Source organism: Melanerpes formicivorus, unplaced genomic scaffold (genome assembly GCF_026170545.1).
Source record: "Melanerpes formicivorus ecotype bairdi unplaced genomic scaffold, bMelFor1.0.p_v2 SCAF_17, whole genome shotgun sequence".
NCBI classification, from domain to species: domain Eukaryota; kingdom Metazoa; phylum Chordata; class Aves; order Piciformes; family Picidae; genus Melanerpes; species Melanerpes formicivorus.
The window spans coordinates 1,264,913-1,285,184 of NW_027142369.1; the positions used below are offsets into that span (position 1 = coordinate 1,264,913).

Sequence of the window (20,272 nt, forward strand, 5' to 3'; positions counted from 1 at the left end):
CTACGGCAAACACCAGCTACCTGGCAGTTATTGCTGTGAGATGAACAGGTGATTACAGGCAAATGCCAGGCAAGATGATAGGTGGAGGAGAGAAGAGAAGCAAAGGGGAGCCTCTGCACGGTGTCTATTAGAGAGCTCACTTTACATTAGCGCAGAAGCCAGTCTAAAGGAGCAAAAGCAACAGTTTTTCTGCCTTTTCCTTTCTGTGTCAGACAAGGTTTCTTTGAGTGCAAACAGAAAGTAAAATTCTCTTTTCTGTTCTCATGGTAAAAATTGAAATACTTCCTTGTTTATCACAGCAGATATTTTAATTCCATTAATTCTCTGCCTCTTTTTACTTCAGCCTTTCAAGTCCTATTTAAATTTTAGGACTCAGAGCTCCTCAAAAATAATTTCCTGTCTCTTTGTTCCACACTAAGAATCTGTGACATAAATGTTAGTTCTTCAGTGCTAATATTTAGCACTAGTGTGTAAGGTGCTGGACTGGCAGAATTTGGGGATCTAAATCTAGATCTAGGGAACAGATACAGCCAAGGTAACAGTAGCTACACATCCTCCTCTGTGATTCTCTGGTGCATCTAACCTCTTATTCCTGCGAGAGTTGCTAAAGACAAGAGATTCCAGCGGTGTGTTATCCCGGGCAAGGCTCACACCTAGGCTAGGAACAGGCTGTTCTCCTTCACCTTAGACTTTCCAACACTGATTTCCAGCCACAGGGAAAGCAAGGCAGATATGGATATTGATGACGGAGATGGGAATCAATACGGCTGACCAATGTGATCGAGTATCGTTCCTTTATTTTTCCAGTGTGCAGGCCTATGGTGCAGGCCTGTAGTGCAAGTATAGCACAGTAAAGTGTGGAAGAACAGGAGACAGGAAAGGCAGAAGTGCGTAGTGAGGGAACTGCTACAACTTATATAAACTCGGAGTGCCTTGTTGGCATAGCTCCATTGGTTCCCTCTGAGTGACCACACATTGCACTGTTATAGATTATTGGTCCAACTACTAATGACACAACGAAGTTTGTTGATGCAGGTGCATGTCCTGTTGTCCCAAGATAACTGTCCATGTTTATAGCTACCAGTGTCCTGCTTTAGTTACATGCTGCAGGCACAGCACTGTTTTGCCGCACTGCTAGCTGGCTCTGCACTTACGCTGAGCATGGCCTACCACCATGTCAGGCTCTAGGCCTGCACTGCCAGATTGCTCACACTGCTCCTCGCTGGCATTGCCACAGGCACAGATATATTGCTGTTTCCATAAACACAGAAACATGCAAGCTACTTGAATCTAGAGTATCAGTTGCTAGGAGTTATGCCAATGATTAATTTGGCTTGCCATAAAATCAGGCTAATTACAGAGCTGGTTAGAAAGTCATCCACCTATAGGAGAGGGCTGTTATGAGCAATGCAAATCAATTCTCGGCACACACTGCAGGTCACCACCTTTTTATTCTGGATAGTGGAGGTACTGAAGTGTGAATTCTGTGACAGAAATGTCAGAAAATTAAACCACTGAGTTTATGCTGAGTGCATGGGATTGAAATTTTTACATTATCTAGTAAACAGGGCAGATTTCAACATGGTATTGCCAGCTGGCATTAGCAAATTCTTATATTGCCTCTTTCCTAATTGTAATTGATTAAAGCTTACCAAAATTTGATCTATTGTATTTGTGTGTCCCACTTACACATAGAACTTTAGGTATGAAATTTCAGAAAATAAAAGTTGAACTTTGCTAGATTTCTGGCTCTTAAATTGGACATTTGACAGAACTAAATTTATGTCCCTCATTCTCTGTCAAAGCTTCCAGTAGTTACTGTCACTTTTGACTTACTACTAGCCCAGGCTAAGTAGTTGTAATCAGGTTGTATTTGTCTTCTCACAAATGAACATCAAGGATCAGATCTACCTTCACTGATGCCAGTCTGCTGGCTGTGTCAAATTTACTCACCCTGACACAAATGAGAACAAAATTAGGCCCAAAGCTTGTGTGTTAGTTACTTGCAGCAAACTGTGGCCCCCCTGGAGCTGAAGAGAGAATTGCCTTATGTCACTAGTAACGTGTAAGACATATGCCTCAGCTTTTGTAGATAACTGGACTTACTGGATGCTAAAGGAAACAACAGAAGCTCTGAGAAAGAGCAGAATAAAACTGGGAACTACAGGGGCTGCAGTCAGTTGGTTGTGCACACAAAAAGTACCGCATAGCAGCAGCTGTGTCTGTGGCCTTCATCCCTATCCTGCAGCAAGCTTTCTCTTTCCCTCTGGATGACCAGATGCTGATAATTCTTTGGTACTGCTGGGTCTTACCTGCCTCTTGGGAGGCAGTGATGACAAGGACAGTGGGGCACCAGGGACTAGTCTCAGAACAGTTAATTCTGTCAGTAGTACTGAGGAACTTACCCGTGTTTCAGTTGCTGCAGTCCTCAGAAGTATTTGAAGTAGCTTGCTAAAGACAAAGGTCCTATATGCCAGTCCTAAGCTCTCTACAGCATGCAGTCCTCTCTGATCTATTTTATTTTATACTTTATTTAAAGATCATAAGCAGTACCTGTTCTCACCTTCCCTCTTGATCTTTGCAAAGCACATTTTGGAGAAGTAAAAAAAAAAAGAGAGAAAAAGAATGAGACTGTTTTGAACCTTGAAAGAAACAGTCCAGTCTGGGAAAAGCTTTTGGGTGACAGCCCATTCTAGCTGATCTTATTCTCCTAAAATTATTACATAGCAATGCGCTGGCTAATGCGGTGCCTTGGTAGCCTCTAATGGGTAGAGACAGAGCTGTCGTCTCTCTGGCAGCCATCCGGTATTGCTGAACACTAATGGAGATTCCCCTTTGGATCCAGTTTTAGAGATCTGCGATTTTAGAGTAGAGCTGACTTTTTCCAGTTCTGAGTGCTGCAAAGTAATTAACAGCTAAGATTTAATAGGAAATACAGAGAGAGTTGTACTTGCTGACACAAATAAGATAAAGGACAAACTTTTCCTGGGCTTGAAGCCAACTGGCTCTCTTTTTGGGATTCTAAAAGTCAGAAACAATTGCTTTATTACTTCTCATTTCTGCAGAATACAGTGGTCCCCTGCTCTTTTAGTAAAAGAAACAGCTAGGTAAGATATTACTATTTTTCTCATATCTGTAGGGAGTAACTTATGAACAGAACCATTATCCTTTAAGGCACCTGTCCCAGTTCTGAAGGCACAAGAGCATTTAGACTGTGTGTTTACCCAGACGCACAAAACTAACAGGAAAATTACAGCGCCTCTTTTGAAGTAAGTCTGGTGGGAATAATGCTGTTGAAACTTCATTTCTGACTATAAACTTCACCTTGCCACCCAAGAGGGGAAACTGCAATTGAAATCTGCCCTCCTTCTGCAGTGGTCCTGCTAAATGAATGAGTCACCTGTGAATTACAAGGCAGTAAATACATCCACCAACACCTAATAAAGCAAGGCAGAGTGAAGTTCCAGTACTTTATGGTGTCACCAGAAGCCTATGATGTATTTATAGTCAGCTTCCTTTTTTCCTTTTTTAATTTTATTATTATTTTTAAGGCTTTCTTGCCCTTCTCCCTTTTGCCTAGGGCAGTTTACCCAATACTATGCAATGAAGGCAAGTTGGTAGGTAGAATTTAGAGGGCTACTCCCCATCACAGTGACAACACAGAGCAGCTCTCTGCTCCTGCTTTTCAGGAATTACCAGACATTTTCTGTGTCTAGCCATACAGTTTGCAGTGATGGTAATCTTTTTGTAGGTCTCCTGCACAAAAGCTACTACCTCTGTAAATTGGGAAGGGCTGCTGGCAGACTGAGTGAGGAAAAGGTCAGTGATTTATTTTGGAGTTTGGCAAATTATTGTCCATTGAGGGCTCTGCCTCCTGCAGCGGCCCAAGAGAGGTGGCCAGCATGAACAGGGTCTTGAGCAGGGAGAAGAGAATGTGGTCTGTCAGACTGTAAAAGGAAAAGAACCCAAGGATGCTACCGTATTTTAGCCAACAAAGGTCCTCTTCTGCTTTTTTGTCTTTCAGCAACAGGGCAAACTGTTGCAGGAAAGAGGCAAGGAGTTTATCCATGCAGTTCCCCTGATCTTACTTTTAGAATTGTGATTCCTAAACCACATCCATTTTCCATACAAATGAATGAGTTTTATACCACTGCTCTGAGTTCTCATTGTTTAAATCTGGAGTCCCTTTTTAGGTGATTGATTGTATAATGTGTGGTATGTTCTGTCCTGTTTGCAATGCTGTAACCAGACAAAGTAAAATGACACAAGGCAAATCTCTATTTCATTGCTGATAACTAGCTGTGTCTGAGATTAATTCGTAATAGATTTCCTGTATTTTATAAATAAGCTATTTGGTGATGTGTAGTTAATATACGGCCTTCCCCCTTTCCCCTAAATCAAGCATCCTACAGCTTAACTACACTATAAATATTTCAGACTACTTTGTTTGTGGACTAGTGAAAGTCAGGACTTCTGCAGTGATAGGTTTCAAGGTGGATGCTAGCAGCATCCACATGGGTCAGCAGCCTGTCAAGAGTGACATGCCAGATTATAGTCCCCTTCTTCTCTCAAATATGGTTACAAACAAGGGATGGCCTCCTCTCAAAGTAAGGATCTTTCTGAGTATCATGCCATATATACAGAAGCAACTGGCATTTCCTTTGCAAAACTCGGGACCAGGAGCAGTTGTCTTGCACAGATAAAACTGCTCTGTGCCTTGTGCATGGCACTGCAGATCTGCCAGCCAGCAGGCAGGTTACTCACACCTGTCTCTAGCTGCGTACCTTCTTGTGAGGAAGGCTGATATTGACACTCTAAGTAGCCACCAAATCAGTTAAATGTTTGTTCTAACAGCTGTCCTGGTTCAGAAAATCTTGGTGTCAGTTCCATTAAGTTCCCATGTCTGTCAATCACTCAATGCATCTGAGCCGTTTCCTTATCTGCAGAACAGCAAATAGGTAAAGATGTTGAATAGCTTCATTAAAGCACTCTGAAATCCTTAGGTGGCAAATGTTGGATAAATTTTAAAGTAATATTCTCACTTTTCAGCTTTACCTTCCACAATCTTTTCTGACTGCTCTAGACCCTGATTTAGATTACTTAAACTTTAGCATAAGGTACTCAAAAATAACTTAGAAGCATATCAGGCTTAGCTAGAAGCACTAGTATATAACTTGGGCTGCTCATTACAAGTTACTGTTGTGTTGTACCAAATCAAGATCAATAACCAAAACTATTCTGTCTCTGCATCAGGAAAATACTTAGGAAATGAGTCAAGTAGGTTTCTGAGGCGCATGTTTGCACACCTACAAGCAAGGATCTAGAGGGGAAGACAAGGAAATTTACAGCCACAATTCATTCCGGTTTGAATGAAGACATGAAGGAGAGGGAGGCAGTGCAAGGTGAATCCTGACTTCTTTTCCGGAGATCCTTATTAACTCCCTCAGTGATCTTGCATAAGTCACTCCACTATCGGTGCCTTACCACCCCCACCACCCAGTGTGGCTGTTTTGTTTTATTTTTTACCATGCAAATTGATAGGCAATTAAGTTACTAGATAATGCTCATACACTTAATTATTAATTTATGAGCTGCACACTCTGGCTGCAGTCCTCACTCTCCGAGGATTAAATGCAAATATACCTGTTTGGATTCAGCCTCTTGTTTCAGGAGCATTAAAAAGGAATGAAAACCTCTGTAAAAATAGGATGCGTTCTCATGAGCGCCGTGCTTTCTGCTCCTTACTTCTCTCCTGTGCAGCTGAGGCCGCAGGACGAGCGCTAGGACAGGGCGACGCGGGGGGTCGGGGTTAACTGAGCACGTCCCTCTAGCATAGCAGAAGGCCGAGTGCCAACTGCGCCCCGTTGCACTCCGCTATTCCCGCTCCCAGCCGCACACCTTCAACGCGGCTCCTGCCTCCGCGGGTCCCCCGGCTCCGCCTCCGAGGCGGGCTGCCCTGCGCGGCACAGCGGGAACACGGGGTGACAAGGGATTATCCCTGCGAAGTGAGCACTTTCTGTCCCCGCATGGATGGGGTAGGCGCATTCTTCCAGAGGCAGTTCGGACCTGGCGGCCGTCGTAGCCTGGCCCCCGCCCGGGAGCGCGGTGGGGCGGAGGCGGATGCCGGCACTGGTTCCTCGGTGCGGTGCGAGGCGCTGCGCTCCGCTCCGCCGGGGCACCGCTGGGAACTCCTTCGCGAAGAGTCGTGGTGGGCCAAGGTGCTTTCCATTGCTGACAGCAGCACCACCGCCTCCTCGCCCCAGGGCCGGCCCTGGGACCCCCTGCCCGGCGGGGCCGGTGGAGGCGGGTGCGTGCGTGAGGCAGCCGCGCATGAATGGCGGGGGCGATGCCACCCTCCAGCTCCGCCTCCCCCCGGAGCCAGCCAGTCCCTCTGCGGAGAGGTGCGCCGCCCTCATTGGCTCGCGGGGGCCAGATATTTGCATACGGCTGGCCCATTGGTGGAGCTGCTTCCCCGGCCGCCCCGGCTGCGCTTCACCTGCGCCGCCGAGTTGCCCGCACTTGGCGCGCCGGCCGCCAGCATCCCGCCCCCGGCTCCGCTCGCTCCGCGCTCGGCTCCGCGCCCCGCCCCACCGCGCCGCCGGACCCGCGCCGCCCGGCCCTCCGGCCTCTCCTCCGTGCTCGCTTGCCTGCCTGGGAAGACCTGGCATTGTTCTCCCCGGCTGCACAGGGTTAATCGGCTTGAGCCCTCAGTCGCCTGGATCCACTGAAGGAGGATAACAATCCCGATCTATGTGTGTGCGCGCGTGTGCGTGTGTCTAGCAGTTCTGCATTGCAACACTTGCTAGTGGAGAAGCAACAGAAACTCCCTGGAATTGGGATAAAAAAAAAAAAATAATCAAAATTTTACCTGGGGTCTCTGGCTTATTTCTTCTGTTTTCGTTTTCAGTAGTTCCTCTCAGCAAAGTGAGAGACGGGGATCGCAGGCAGGGAAAAGTCCTCAAGGACCCGGTGATCCTGGAGGAACCTGACAAGTGCAAGCTCCAGGACCCTTGCGCTGACATGTGCAGCTTTCCTGCGCTTTCTTGGAGGTTCGGTACGGCCGTGGGGTTCTTGGCACAGTAGATCCAGCCCTGGGAAACGGCGTGTCTTATTCTTCTGTGTGTGGTTACTAACCTTCCCCCTTCCCTCCCCTTTCCTCCTAGCTCGCGCTCGCTCGCTCGCACAGACACACACTGTCTCTTTGCCTCTTGAACACATACGCACACCCAAGAGTCTCGGAAGCGACTCTCTTTTCTGCTAGCATGGGTCCCCTGGCATCATGAACCTTATCCTCTCTCCCTGGCTGGAATTCAGACTGCCCGTCTGTAGGTGTCCTGTGCCTTGACCATGCACCTGAGAATAGACCCCAGCATTTGTCCGGAACGTCGCCCCGCCTGGACCCTGTGGATGTGCTCCCTCTTTTGGGGATGTATCGTCAGCTCTGTTTGGAGTTCCTCTAACGTGGCTTCTTCTGCCTCCTCTTCTTCGTCTGTATCTCAGGCTCAGTATGAGCATCACTTCCACGGCAGCAAGCACCACTCTGTGCCTATCTCTATCTACCGCTCCCCTGTCTCCCTCCGAGGAGGACACGGTGGGTTCCCACTCTTGTTTCTTTCTAACCTTTTTGCAAAGTAGCTGGAGTAGCGGAGGGGGAGCCGGGACAATGGCTGTGACTCTGGGGGGGCAGGGTGGGGGGATGGCGGGGAGCGTCTCCCAGCCCTTCATATTTCTGCTGTTAGTTCCTCGTTCATTAACCCTCCCTTCATCCCAAGCGAATAGAGTCCAGGGCTGAGGATAGGCCACTTCCAGAGCCAACTTCCCAAGCTGGAGTGGTCCAGCAGGAGGGAGGGTGGGGGCTGTCGGGGCCGGGGCGGGCTCGGCGCACTCCATGCCAGACAGCAGCGCCGACCACCTCGGGGCAGGCGGAGGGGCACCCGCTCCCATTCCCCTGGGACTGGGGGCTCTCTGGGGAGGGGGTCGTTCACTCGCTGGCTCCTGGCTCTAGCGGACGCGTCGCGGCTGGCACGGTTCTTGCAGCAGCACATCATCCCAGTCGGCCGCCCAGTCTGTCCTGTGCTCCGCGGCGGGGGGCTGGCCGAGAGCATCTCTTCTCTGCTGCGCACCTGGCTGCTCGCTGCCCCGCACCTTGTCTGGTGAAATTGTGGGGTGGCTTGGGGCATACAAAGGAGAAGGCGAGGTGTCCTTATCCACACTTCCTGCTCCTTTCTGCGGAAACCAAGAGGCAGGAAGTAACAGGGAGTGAGTTTCCAGTTTCCATTCCAGCAGCAATGGAATAGGGGAAGAGTGGGTCTGAAGGCCACCAAGGGAGGGAGGCAGGCAACATCCCCAGCATTCTACTTCTGAAATTTTGAGCAAGGCTCAGCAGCTGGACCAGTACTGCTTCTTGTCTGCCTCTCCTGAGTCTGCCCACCCTAATAGGAACTGGCTCAGGCCTGGCTGATATGGGACTTCCCCCCTCATCTTCATCTCACTTTTTCCTTTCTCTTGTATCCCTTGGCTTCTACCTTCAGCCACATTAACCAGGAGGAGATGCAGGCAGGCCAGAGCCTGACCCTTTCCCTGCAGGGCTGCAGGTCAGGGCCAGGTATAGATGTGAATTCTGGAGCAGCTCTGCTTTGCCGCCTTTTAGGTAAAGGTAGTGGCATACTAGAAAAACAACTAAAGTCTCTGTGTCTAGCTCTGCCCTGCTTCTTCTCAACTTGCTTTACCTGTTCCTGATGGAAACCCTTTGGGCAGGGAATGCTGATCCCTCGTATCCCACACTTTAGCACAATAGGGGCTCTCTCACGTGGTCCTTGAGTATTGCTGCAAATAACAGGGCTCCTGCTGCTAATGATTAATAACCCATAACTGAGTTTCACATGGGTGGTGCTTAACAGATGGTCTTGATGTCTGGCATGGCACTGGCTCCCTTCCCCTGTGGGGCCTGAATGTTTTGGTTTTTTTTTCTTGTTTTTTGGGGTAGATGTGAACTTTGGCATAGAAGTGGGAGGTTGTTTTGCTGAGAGGTTGCTGCCACTTGTGTCTGCAGAACCGACTGTACTCCTTCAGCTCACCCAGTGCCATTTCAGTCCCAAGTCCTCATCTCTGCAGCACTGTGCTGGTCTGCAGCACCTTGGGCTCCCCCCTCCCACATCACCAGAGCACCGGCAACTTGGCCTGCAGTGCTCCTGGCCACTCTTTTCCCATGCCTTCCAGCAGCATTGTCCACGCACCTCCAGCTAGTGCCGAGCTGGTGCTCGGCTGTGACCCACAGCATCTGCCTCCTGGCTTTGTTCCTGAGTCCATTCCCTCTCCAACATGCCTCAGCTCAGATCTGCAACACTGAGCTCCTTCTGCAACTCTGCCAGTGTTCCTGTAGTCTTAGTTGGAGGTTCATTCATCGCTGTGCTATTTGAACTCTTCAGACTGCTCTGCTGATCATCTGAGCACTTATCCATGATACTCCAAGTTTCAATATCCTTGTGACCCTGACACAGCCCTGCCAGCACATCCTCCTAGTGCCTAAAGCAGCCATGTCATGCGGCATTTCAACCAACTGTCCCAGGGCTCTCTCCTCTCTTCCTGTCTCCTTCCAAGTGGTACCCTCCCTCATTTCTGAAAACACTAATTCTTATTTTTCTGGTCCTGTACATATGTGTTTCTGTAGCTGAGTGCTCCTGTGCGTGGTGGAAAAGGATAGCAAAGTCTGACTTACAGATTGCTTGTGAGGAAAGGAGCAAAGGGTGTCACAACATGCAGGCAGTAGTCTGGGAGAGTCCACAATATGTTTCCTGGTCAAGAAATGATAGTTCTTTTCTCCCTGATGACTTTTCTGTCTACCCTGAAAGCCAAGTAAAGCCTCATTTAAGAGCCCTGAGCAAAAGCTGTTATCAACTTCAGTGAGAGACAGGCATTTTTTTGGAGTCCTCATTGCAGTAAGGAATCAAGGGAAATTGAGAGCTTGGGGAGCTCAGGCTGGTACATAAGCCAGCTTGAGATTTATTTTTTTTCCTTTCCTAATCGTGCCATGTAGTAGAGCTGGCATGGAAACCCCTTTGGCCATGAGTAAGGGAGGGGAGAGGGAGAGGAAAAAGAGACCACAAAGACAGCTGGTCTTATAAACACACGTGTGGTTTAGTTTTGTGTTTTCTTTCATGTTGTGTGATAGAGACCCTTGGTATTTGGATCCGTGACAGAGTTGAGGAGTCAGATCCCAGGGAGCCTGTGCACTCCCTGTGCTCCCTGGGATTTTAATTTTATTTTTTTCACTATTTTTTTCTGATTCCTGCCCTACTTGGTGGCCACATTCATATTGGTTTCAGGAGTCAGGAATCCTATGCCACCCTGCTGTGTTGCCTCCCAATTCCATAGTGTTGACCACTGGGACTTAGTCTTGTATTTAACTCTAGCTTCCCTTTTTCTTTTGCATCCCAGTGGACTGAACAGGCCTGGGCCCAGATCTGGCAATCTTTACTGTGCTGGCATTAGGAGAGTTAATTATGAAATCACTGATCTGGTGCTTTCCGGTAGTTGAGCTACAACCTGCAAATGTGAAACTTGGCACAGCGCATCTTCTCAAGGAGAAAGTCTTTGTAACAGGTTTACCTCCCTGTCAGCAAGGAAATGAGCCTGGCCAGGCAGGGAACTTTAGCAAGTTAAAAGAAATATTTTTTCCCTGTGAGGACCTTCCTAGACTGGCAGAATCGTTCTCCTCAAACAGTGGTAAGGAAAAGCCATGCTTACCATTTGTTTTACTAAAGGTTTGTGAGACACAGGAAAGAAAATCCAACCATGGAATGAAGTTAGGGCTGCGTTTATTGGAAGTCTACATGTGCTGAATCCTCCTGGCTCCCCTTAGCTATTTAACACCCTGCTGGGTCAGCTGCTTTACCAGAGCTTGCAGCAGTGGCTTCACAGCCCCTCTTTCCATGTCCTCATGCCTCAGCTAATGAATAATGCATGTCTATCGTTGACAGATAAAATGAAGAGATTTGTGTGTGTTTTGTCTTAGCGATGAATTAATTAATTTGGTTTCTCCTCTTCTCCTCCAGCTGTTTTTTCTCTGGCCCTTCTTAATGGATGGAGAGCAGGGGTGCTCAGGTGATTCGATGCCTCATGCAGATTGCCCCAGCCATCAGAGTACTGCTATTCAGAAGCAGCTATGGGAGGAGTGGTGGGCACGGGGACACTTCTCTTCTGCTTTTCACTTTGTGGGGACTAAGCCACTTTTATGAAGTATTTCCTTTTTTTATCCTTCTTTTTTCTTTTTTTTTTTTTAAATTAGCAAATGGGGACAAATTCTTGGACAAATCAAGAGAGTGTTTCCATAAAATAGACACATATTCTGCAAACCAGTGTAAAAACTTGCCACACACACCTACGACAGTGTGCTCTTTTTATAATACATATATCCTATTCCTTGCTGTTCCTCCAGTGTGACCTATTCTTCATCTGAAGTGTCTCTGCTACTGCAGTCCTGACTTTCCTGTAAAATAGAAAACTAATTCCCAGTTCTTGGCACTCCCCCTTCCCCAGTAGGATCTTCCTTTTCCATCAGGAGCTTACTTTAGAGCAAAGGTTAGTACGCTTTAACAAAAGGGGAAAATCATTCTATAGAGAGCAGTTAGTGATCCAGTAAAATTAACTTCTTTCAGCGCTGAAATTAGGATTGCAGGCAGGTAAGTTCTGCAAAGATGAAAAGCTAGAAGTCTGTCTGTTTTTTGGGTTCTTTTTCTATTTATTTTTTTCAAAGACTAGTGATTTACATTTTCATTTACATTCCCTTCCTCAGAGTCATTAGCAATGACTAATATTTTTAATGAAAGTTGCATTCTGCTTAAATTATTTCAGGATGGCTATCTAGAAACCTAAGCATCCAAAGTCACCAGTCCCTTGTAGTCTCTTTTAAGTGGTCATAGCTGAGCTTTGTCTCCCTGTACTGAGTCTCTGTAGCTCTTCTGAGAAAGCACAGTGTTTGGTAGTTGAGCATAGGAAGATTCTGGTGTACACAAAGGCTATTTCCTCAAACTGAGATTTCTATTTCACTGCTCTCTGCATACTTTTATATGAAATGGTTTCTGATCAGCTGCTTTGCCTTCACATTCTGTGCATAGTAGTAACTCTTCCCAACTTGGTAGAGCTTGCAAATAGAAACATTAGATCAAAATTTGGAATTTCGATCTGCAAAATTGAAGTGCAAGTCTATTCACCTGGTAATTGAACCTGGGAGATCCCAGTGATCTTGGGAGATCTGGAACACGAATAACTGAATGTTGGGGGGTTTATCTCTGTCATTCTTATTTAACATGTGTCTTTGTGCTCTTTCAAACATTCCTCTGACCCGTGCTGCTGAAGGTGTGTGAAAAAAACCCTCTTCTGATATCTGCTTTGTGCTTGCGAAGTATCTCACAGCATATTTTGCAAAAGCGGGGATGCTAGTCCTGAGCCAGAATTAGATCAGGGCTTTTTTTCCTCCTTATAAGGAGGAATTATAATTTTACAATTTGACTGCAAAGAGGTTTCTTCTTCTATTTATCATTTCTGCTTTTGGGTAATATAGCCCTGACTTGTCAAGCAACTGCCACATTCTACTGCAGAGGTGACTGCGTTTCAAAGACAGATGAAGGATCCTGCTGTATGCTTTGTATAGGCATTGAAGTTGTAAAGAGCGTTATGTGACAGAAGTTACACAGCCAGTGCTGTAGAATGAGAATGGTACTTTTTATAATATTTCTAGACTTTAAAAATGAAAGAACTTTATTTTCTTTAAAATGCTAGGCAGTTTTCTTTGGGGATTTTGTGGTTTGTTTTGGGTGGGGTTTTGGTGGATTTTTTTGTTTGGTTGGTTGGTTTGGGTGTGTTTGTTGTTGTTTGTGGCTTTTTTGGTTGTTTTTCCCCCCCTCTCCTTTATCTTGTTTGCCATGGCATGAAAACACAGGCTTAAGCAATGTTATAGTCTCTAGGTTGTTACATACTGTGCTTTTGGAAGCTCCAGATTCATTACACAGGTCTCACTGGAGGCAGGGAAAAGTACCTAGGTCATCTGAGGTGGGAATACTGATAAGGACAGGATAGTCTCCAGCTGGTGGTGAGAAAGTTCCATGGTTTTCTATGCAGATGGTAACCAAATAAAGCACTGGAGCTTCTAAGTGCAAGGAGCAGAAGTTTTGTCTGGGAAGTACACAGTATGACCTTTCTTCTGTTTTCTCCATTTCCATGTGCTGTGCCTTAACAGTACTGGCTCCCAGTGTATTTGCCCAGGATGACAGGCAGATATTTTTTTGGTTTTGCATTTCTGTTGTTCTGGTGGGTTTTGATGACTATGAAATGTCACTTGCACTAGAGAGGAAAAGGTGGCTTTCATATCTCCTGTGCAGTCTCTGCACACAAGATGATACACTGTGTTCACCAGTGGCTCCAATTTGTTGTATGACCTTGGTGAAACTGCATTTCTTTCTGAATTGTTTTCCTCATCTGTGAAATGAAGAGAAAACCATTTATCTCCTCCATGAGGTGAGCAGTCCTCATGCACCTGTGTACTTTGAGCTTCCTGGCAGGAAGCCACAGAAGTGTATGAAATCCCAATAGCCCTCTTGGGTTTTAGATGTCGGAGCAACTAAAAAGAGTAGCCTGTTTTGATCTGTCCTTGAAGGATGCACAAGACACCTTCAAATTCTGGACATAGATCCCACTAGGGTTTTCCCTCCTGGCTTTAAAGCCAGGACAGGCTCTAGTGCCAAATGCCAGCACTGGTGTTTCTGAAGGAACAGGAGAGCATTTCAGCTGGGGTGCTGGCTGTGCCAGATTCCAGGCAGCTGCTGGTGCCAGGGGCCTGTGATTCACCACAGTTCCCGCGTCACCCTCGCAAATTATTTCTCTGGTGCTCAGTGTGTGTGTGTGTTGTTTTTGCACATTAAAACCTAACTACTTATACCCCTGAGTGACTTTCCCCCAAACTATGAATTTAAAGTACTTCTGACACTGTCTTCTAGAATTTGAATATAATTATATGCTTTGGGTGTAAATTGTGGTTTGTGCTACATAAGAAACTAATGGAAATGATCTGCCTGTTTCTGTAGTTTACAGATTATACGCTTTAGGTCTGGGGATGTGTATTTAGGCTGCTTTTCTGTATGGTATATTAAAATTAAAATGAAGTTGGTGTGAGCTATAGTGGTAGCTAAGCATGAATAGCAGGCTGATAAAAGACGTTACTAAATTGATCTGGTGCTAAGGTGTACTTTATCATCTCTCAGTTTTGCACCTTTCATCTCTTTGCATTCTTGGTGATGGAGGACAGGAAGCTCAAGGGATAGGGTGAGTGAATCAGAAAGATGTAAAATGTTGCTAAAAATAGACCTTTCACGTATTCTGAGAATACAACACTAGAAGACCATTTTCTAGAGTGCTCAGGAAAAGAATACCACCAGGCTGATTTGTCTGTTTAGTCACCAGGCCAGGCTTCATCTAATAACTGCAGAGTAATTGTGTCTCCACGCTGTCCTTGGAACCCAGTTTTAAATTTAGAACAAATTCCACATATTTACATCAAGCAGAGCAAATTATTGGAAGGGAAGAAGAAGTGAAGTTGGGTTTTGTTTATAATAGTTTTTTCTGTAACATCATGGTGGATGACATCAACTGATTGTCTTGATTGTGTTTAGTGAACCCTTTGGTTCCTTGCTCATCTGCTGCACTGCCCAGCGAGGGCTTTCATAATTCCCTGTTGCTGCTGGATCCTGCAATTACAGCAGCCTGCTGCTCCTGCTCCAGCTGGCTTGCTTAATGACCCCATCCAGTGGAGATGTTAGAGGGATGATGTCTGGAAATGTTTCTATATAGCTGGTTCTGCAGGTTTGCTGTTTCAGCTACCAGATATTTCAGTGCACAAATGCTTTCCACGCTGCTGAAGGCTTCAAACCATAGCATGAAGGCAAAACAGTGGAGTATAGAAATTTCCCAAATAGTGTTGGAAAGGCAGTTATGGGGTCATTAAGGGAGAGAACATACCATAGACAGCTGTGTATCAAGCACACTGGTCATAAAGAGTGTTTCTCCTTATCTCACCTATAGAACCTACTTAAACATGGCTTTAGAGAAGCCAAGCCTCCCAGTGTTTTATTAAAAATGAAAACTTTCAGCACTGCTCATTTTGTCAAGCAGGAAAAGCAAGGAAAATTCTTAAGCCTGCATGTGTACTAGCAAATGTTGCAAGGTGGTTTGAGATCCACCTGCCTTCTGCAAGTGATCATGTTTGACTAAAATGAAAATGGACCTGAAATTGTTGAAAAAATGCAAGTGTTTTCAAAGAAAAGAATAAATAATTAAATCAAGAGTGCTGATCTGTGATGATTCAATTATACTACCTGGACTGTACATAGAAAATTAGTTTTGCCAAGGTCTGCACTTGGCTATCTACTCTGGAAGGATTCTCACTGTCTGTTTGAACACTGAGGAATCCCTGTGTTTATTGGATTAAAACCTCTGATTTTCTTGTACTTCATCTTTTGTAGCTTCTCTGATTTATGTTGATCATCTGAGACGGTCTCACTTCAAAGACTGTTGGAGCTTGTAGTTACATAGACACGTTTCTTACATTCTGATTATGCTACTGATAATTACAGTGTCCTGGGCTTTCACAGAAAAGTCACAGTATCACAGTATAACTAAGGTTGGAAAAGACCTCGAGGATCATGAGTCTTCACTTAGTGCAATGTTTTGGAATGCTGGTGGCCTGCATTGAGTCACCTCCTTCCGTAATCTCTCTGCAGGATTGCAGGAGGACCCCCTCTTTCCCTAATATTGTCTTTTCTTTGCTGTTAAATAGTGAATGCCAAAGCTATTCCAAGTTTCCCTGATCTTGCTTCCCTGTCTGCGGTCCAGCATATTTCCGTCAGTGCAAGTTTGCAAGATCCTGATGGCTTTGAATGCCTTTTCACTTTTTATTATCTCACCACGGAGTCTGCTCTCCTTCCTGTGCCCTCATGCATTCAGAGGCAGTTCATTAGAAGCAAGGAAAAGGCAAAGAAATTAATTTTCCTTGGGAAATGTATTCAGCACCTTATATAGGCTTGAAGAAGAAAAGCAGAACAGAGACTACTTACTATCTTCTTTTCAGACTTTTGGCTTTTTTCCCTCTGGACAATCTGGAGAAAAAATGTCTGTGCCCTGCAGGCATCCCTTTACCTGGTGGCTTGCTTTTCTGACAGTAGGTACTACAAGCATGCCAGGCTTGCAGTAGACTGGAACAGAGTGATTGTGGTGCTTGTGATGGGGGTGCCTGTCCTCCAGAGGTCACCTGTATTGGCTTAGGGAAAAAAAAAGAATATGTCTCATAACTGGAAATCAGTGTGGCAAGTTCTGCTCAGATGAATGCCAGTAGTGTACGTCTAAACTTATTTAGTTTCAGGTAATTGTTATTCCAGACAGGCTGTTTTCTACTTAACACACCAGAGACTTAAACTACATTTCTTGGCCCAGTCACTAGGAAAATATACTCTAGCAAAATGAGCAGCCTACCCTACTGGACTAATTAATACTTGGTAGCTGGTTTACAGAAGTGGTGTAAACCTGAGCCTTTCATGCTTTCCTTGGAGCAGAACTGAGAACCGGAACCCCCAAACTCTTTCACAATCTCTGCCACTAGATGTTGAATTTTAGGAGCACATCATGCATTGCCAGATGTTTCAGTCTCCCTGTGCTGTAATGCAGAAATGCAATGAGTATTTAAAATCTCTTTAGAGCCTGATGTAACTCATCTGAAAGGAAAAGCACTACACTTACCATTCCTTTCCAACAAGATGTTTTCGAATTTCAGTCAGAATATTTGGTCCTTTGAATTTAGGGACCGTCACAGCACTATGATTCCTGATACTATCTTTGGAGGAAGTCCTGGGTATTCATCCCTCTAATGCCCTGCGCAGGATTGGTGTCCTTTTATGCAACCAGTTCTGCAAAGAAATATCCATCCTTATCCCAAGAATACAGTATCAGAAAAATGGGAAATGCTTGGGCTGTGTAGTTAAATGCAGTATTTTGTCTCAGTCATTTCTTTCTGAGAGTGAGTGGTTCTCTGCTGCTGGTGGGGATTTCATTTACTGCTCCAAGGATATTCTATTCTATTCTATTCTATTCTATTCTATTCTATTCTATTCTATTCTATTCTATTCTATTCTATTCTATTCTATTCTATTCTATTCTATTCCATTCTATTCCATTCCATTCCATTCCATTCCATTCCATTCCATTCCATTCCATTCCATTCCATTCCATTCCATTCCATTCCATTCCATTCCATTCCATTCCATTCCATTCCATTCCATTCCATTCCATTCCATTCCATTCCATTCCATTCCATTCCAGCATTTCTGCATCTTCCTTGGTTCCAGAAATCTGGGGGCATCTTTAGCACCCAAAGAGCTGACCACATCACCCCAACTTCTACTTTCACTGTCCTCTTCACTGTCTTCTGCGTCTGACACAAGTTAAATCTGGTCTGCAACCATTCAATCAATTCATTTTACCCAAAACAGTGAATAAAATTATCACAGTAATTTTAGTGAGGGAGGGGAAGGAGAGGTGCAAGAGAGGAGGAGGATAGAAATTAAGATGAGCATAAATCAGTCAAGGGTACAATTCCTATTTTTTCTTTCTCGTTGATCAGAAGTGAAGGAGGCAAGGCTTATCAGAAGAGCCATTAAAGATCCAAGTAGTTCTCAACAAAAGACACGAACAATTTGAAGCTGGAGTGAAAAAAAACACACCAAAGAAACAGGAAAGAAAGGAACAGTATCAGAGTTCAGCAGCAGGGCTGCCCTGTTGGCTCCTCTTGATCTGAGCTGAGGAGGTTCAAGGTGCCCTCCTGTAGGGTCTGCAACTTGCCCATCAGAGCTGCACACTGCTGATGTTCCATTTACTGTGGTATTTTAGCCACACACAATATTTAGACTTTGGACCTAGATTTCAGAGTATTCCATATGTTTTACAAATCCAGTTAACTGTGACCTTTGAAACATCCATTTACCTTTTTTTTTGCTATGGTTTTTTTTAACCACTACCTATGTTTTTGGAAGTCTTATTGCAGATATCCAGAGCAAGACATTAATACATTTAGCTTATTACCTCCTGTTCTCAAGAGTTGATACACTTTAAAAAGAACTTATTTTCTGTGGATGGAGGGAGAAAGGGTGGATTCTGTGGCTGCTCATCACGGGAAGAGCTATGCAATGCTTTATTTATGTTAGTAAAAGGTCACTGGGACAGGCCCAGGTAGGAAACAAAGAGGAGCAATTTGTTCAAATGCAGTGGGCATTTTTGTCAGGGCACCCCTGGGTGTGTACATATGGATATGTGTAGTATTTCTCCTCAGGAAAGTTGCGTCTCTTCAGAAGCAGTGTCTGGTTTTTATGTTTCTGCTGAGGTTTATGATTATGTGTAATTTGTCTCCATAGGGGATCTGACTTCAGATTCAAGATAGGGCTAGGGGCTATGTGTGGAGACTATTTCCCTCTGAATACTGAGTAAAGACAAAGCAGTCATATCTGCAGGAGCTTTTTTTATCCCATTTCTTCTTTTATCCTCTTTCACAGACTGAGCAACCATCCAAAGCAACTCTTTCTTATTACCTTTCTGTGTTGCTGGATTCAAGGGCACTTACTAGAGTGGCTGATTGAGCCCTGGCCTTCATGTAACTGAACTTGACTGTGTTTACAGAAGTCCTGGTTAGTCTGGAAGCTGAAAATATAGCAACAAAAGTCCTTAATGTGATTTGACAATGCAATGTCATCGTTTTATGGTTCACTGATAGTGGTTTCTAATTGTTTATAGATTTTGTTTTTCATAAATAAAATAATTATATAATTAAATTCTTCTTTTTACTTACATGAGCCTCACACAAAGCAAAAAAAAAAAAAAGTAATAATTCTGTGGATGGCTCTTTTCAAAGAGGGGATCTCTGTTACCTTTGTGGTGTGCATCATCCTTGTTCTGTAGAAAAACACATCCTTGTTCACAGGAAAACAGTGCAGTCATTCCAAAAGAATTTGAGGGAAGGTTTTAAGATCCTGCCATGCAAGTCTAGGCTCTATAAATTCAGGGACAAGACTAGACCATTAGAAAATCATTTGGAGTCTGACAGTCTACAGCCTCATAGGCTACAGTCTTACAGTAACAACGATTCAGGAACTGAAAAAGATTTTTGGTTCAAATTACAGTTGGCTCATGAGTTCTGTTGCTAATCTCTGAGGACGAGGCTTGGAAAACTTATGAGTGAATGCAGAAATTCACCGATAAAGAGATCCTGCATTAGTGTTGGGGTAAGCAAGGGACTAAGCTGTCCCAGGATGCTGAGCTGCAGATAAACTCACAGTACGATCAATGATATGTCAGCACCAATTTTGGTTAGATGTTGATACACAATTAGAAGAGACATATCCAACCCGAAGGAAGAAATTAATCACAGAAGATGATAAGAATTTCCATACACATTGGTCCATCTGGTGTGGTATTCTGTCTCTGGCCGTGGCCAGTGCCAGATGCTACAGATGGATGCAAATAACCTCTTTGATATGTTTAATTGTATATCCCAAGGGAGGGTTGTGGGGTTTTAAGTTGACCTCACAAATGTTGATCACCTTATGCTGTAAAGAACTGAGAAGGAGACTCACTGCACTTTATAATAATTTCACATGCCATTCTTTGTTAATGTCTGTTTCTTATGCTGACTTTCTGCTTAGCTATTTTTGCATTGCTATTTCAAAGCATTTTATGGAGCTTCTTAGAGCATCATAGCACTGATACAAGGCAAACAACCAACTTCTGTATTTCTTGTTCTAAGGTGAGAAAATGGGACACAGAGAGGGAAAGCATTTGCTGAGTCAGAAACTGTTGCCACATTTAAGCAGCCTGAGTTCTGCTGAAGTTCCTGGGTTTACTGCTTTCTGTCAATTCACTGCAGGCTTATCAGGGTACCTAATTAATAGGCTTTAGAGGTTAGTGGAGTTTAGGCTATCTGAGTGCAGCTGTGCACAAAGTCAAGTCTGACAATACAACCTAGCACTGGTGATGACTGGTCCACTGCACCTTTCACATTGCTTTTACTTGGTGGCATGGCTATGTTTCTGTGTAGGATTTCTGTGCAGAAATATATGCACAGGGGAAGGAGGCACATGCATACTTAGTCTGACAATATCAAGAAGCATTGAATGTTGTAATGAATCTATTCATGTACCTCAAGTCTAAGGTGTCTCAAATACTTATGATTTAGTCTTTG

At 44.7% G+C, this 20,272-nt stretch overlaps 1 protein-coding gene across 41 annotated transcripts in view; it reads left to right on the top strand.

Annotated features, from left to right (window-relative positions):
* Positions 1 to 20,272, top strand: part of NRXN3 (neurexin 3) — a 1,031,515-nt gene that overhangs the window by 651,168 nt on the left and 360,075 nt on the right. For 2 of the 41 annotated variants that reach the window (XM_068148704.1, XM_068148692.1), the window contains exon 1: positions 6,561 to 7,591. The exons of 36 other annotated variants lie outside the window; for them this stretch is intronic. In XM_068148704.1, the coding sequence (XP_068004805.1) occupies positions 7,348 to 7,591 (244 nt within the window). In that variant the 5' untranslated portion in view covers positions 6,561 to 7,347. Of the gene's footprint in view, positions 1 to 6,560; positions 7,592 to 20,272 lie in introns of those variants that run through there. 3 more of the 41 variants (XM_068148689.1, XM_068148691.1, XM_068148703.1) reach the window with 3 other exon arrangements.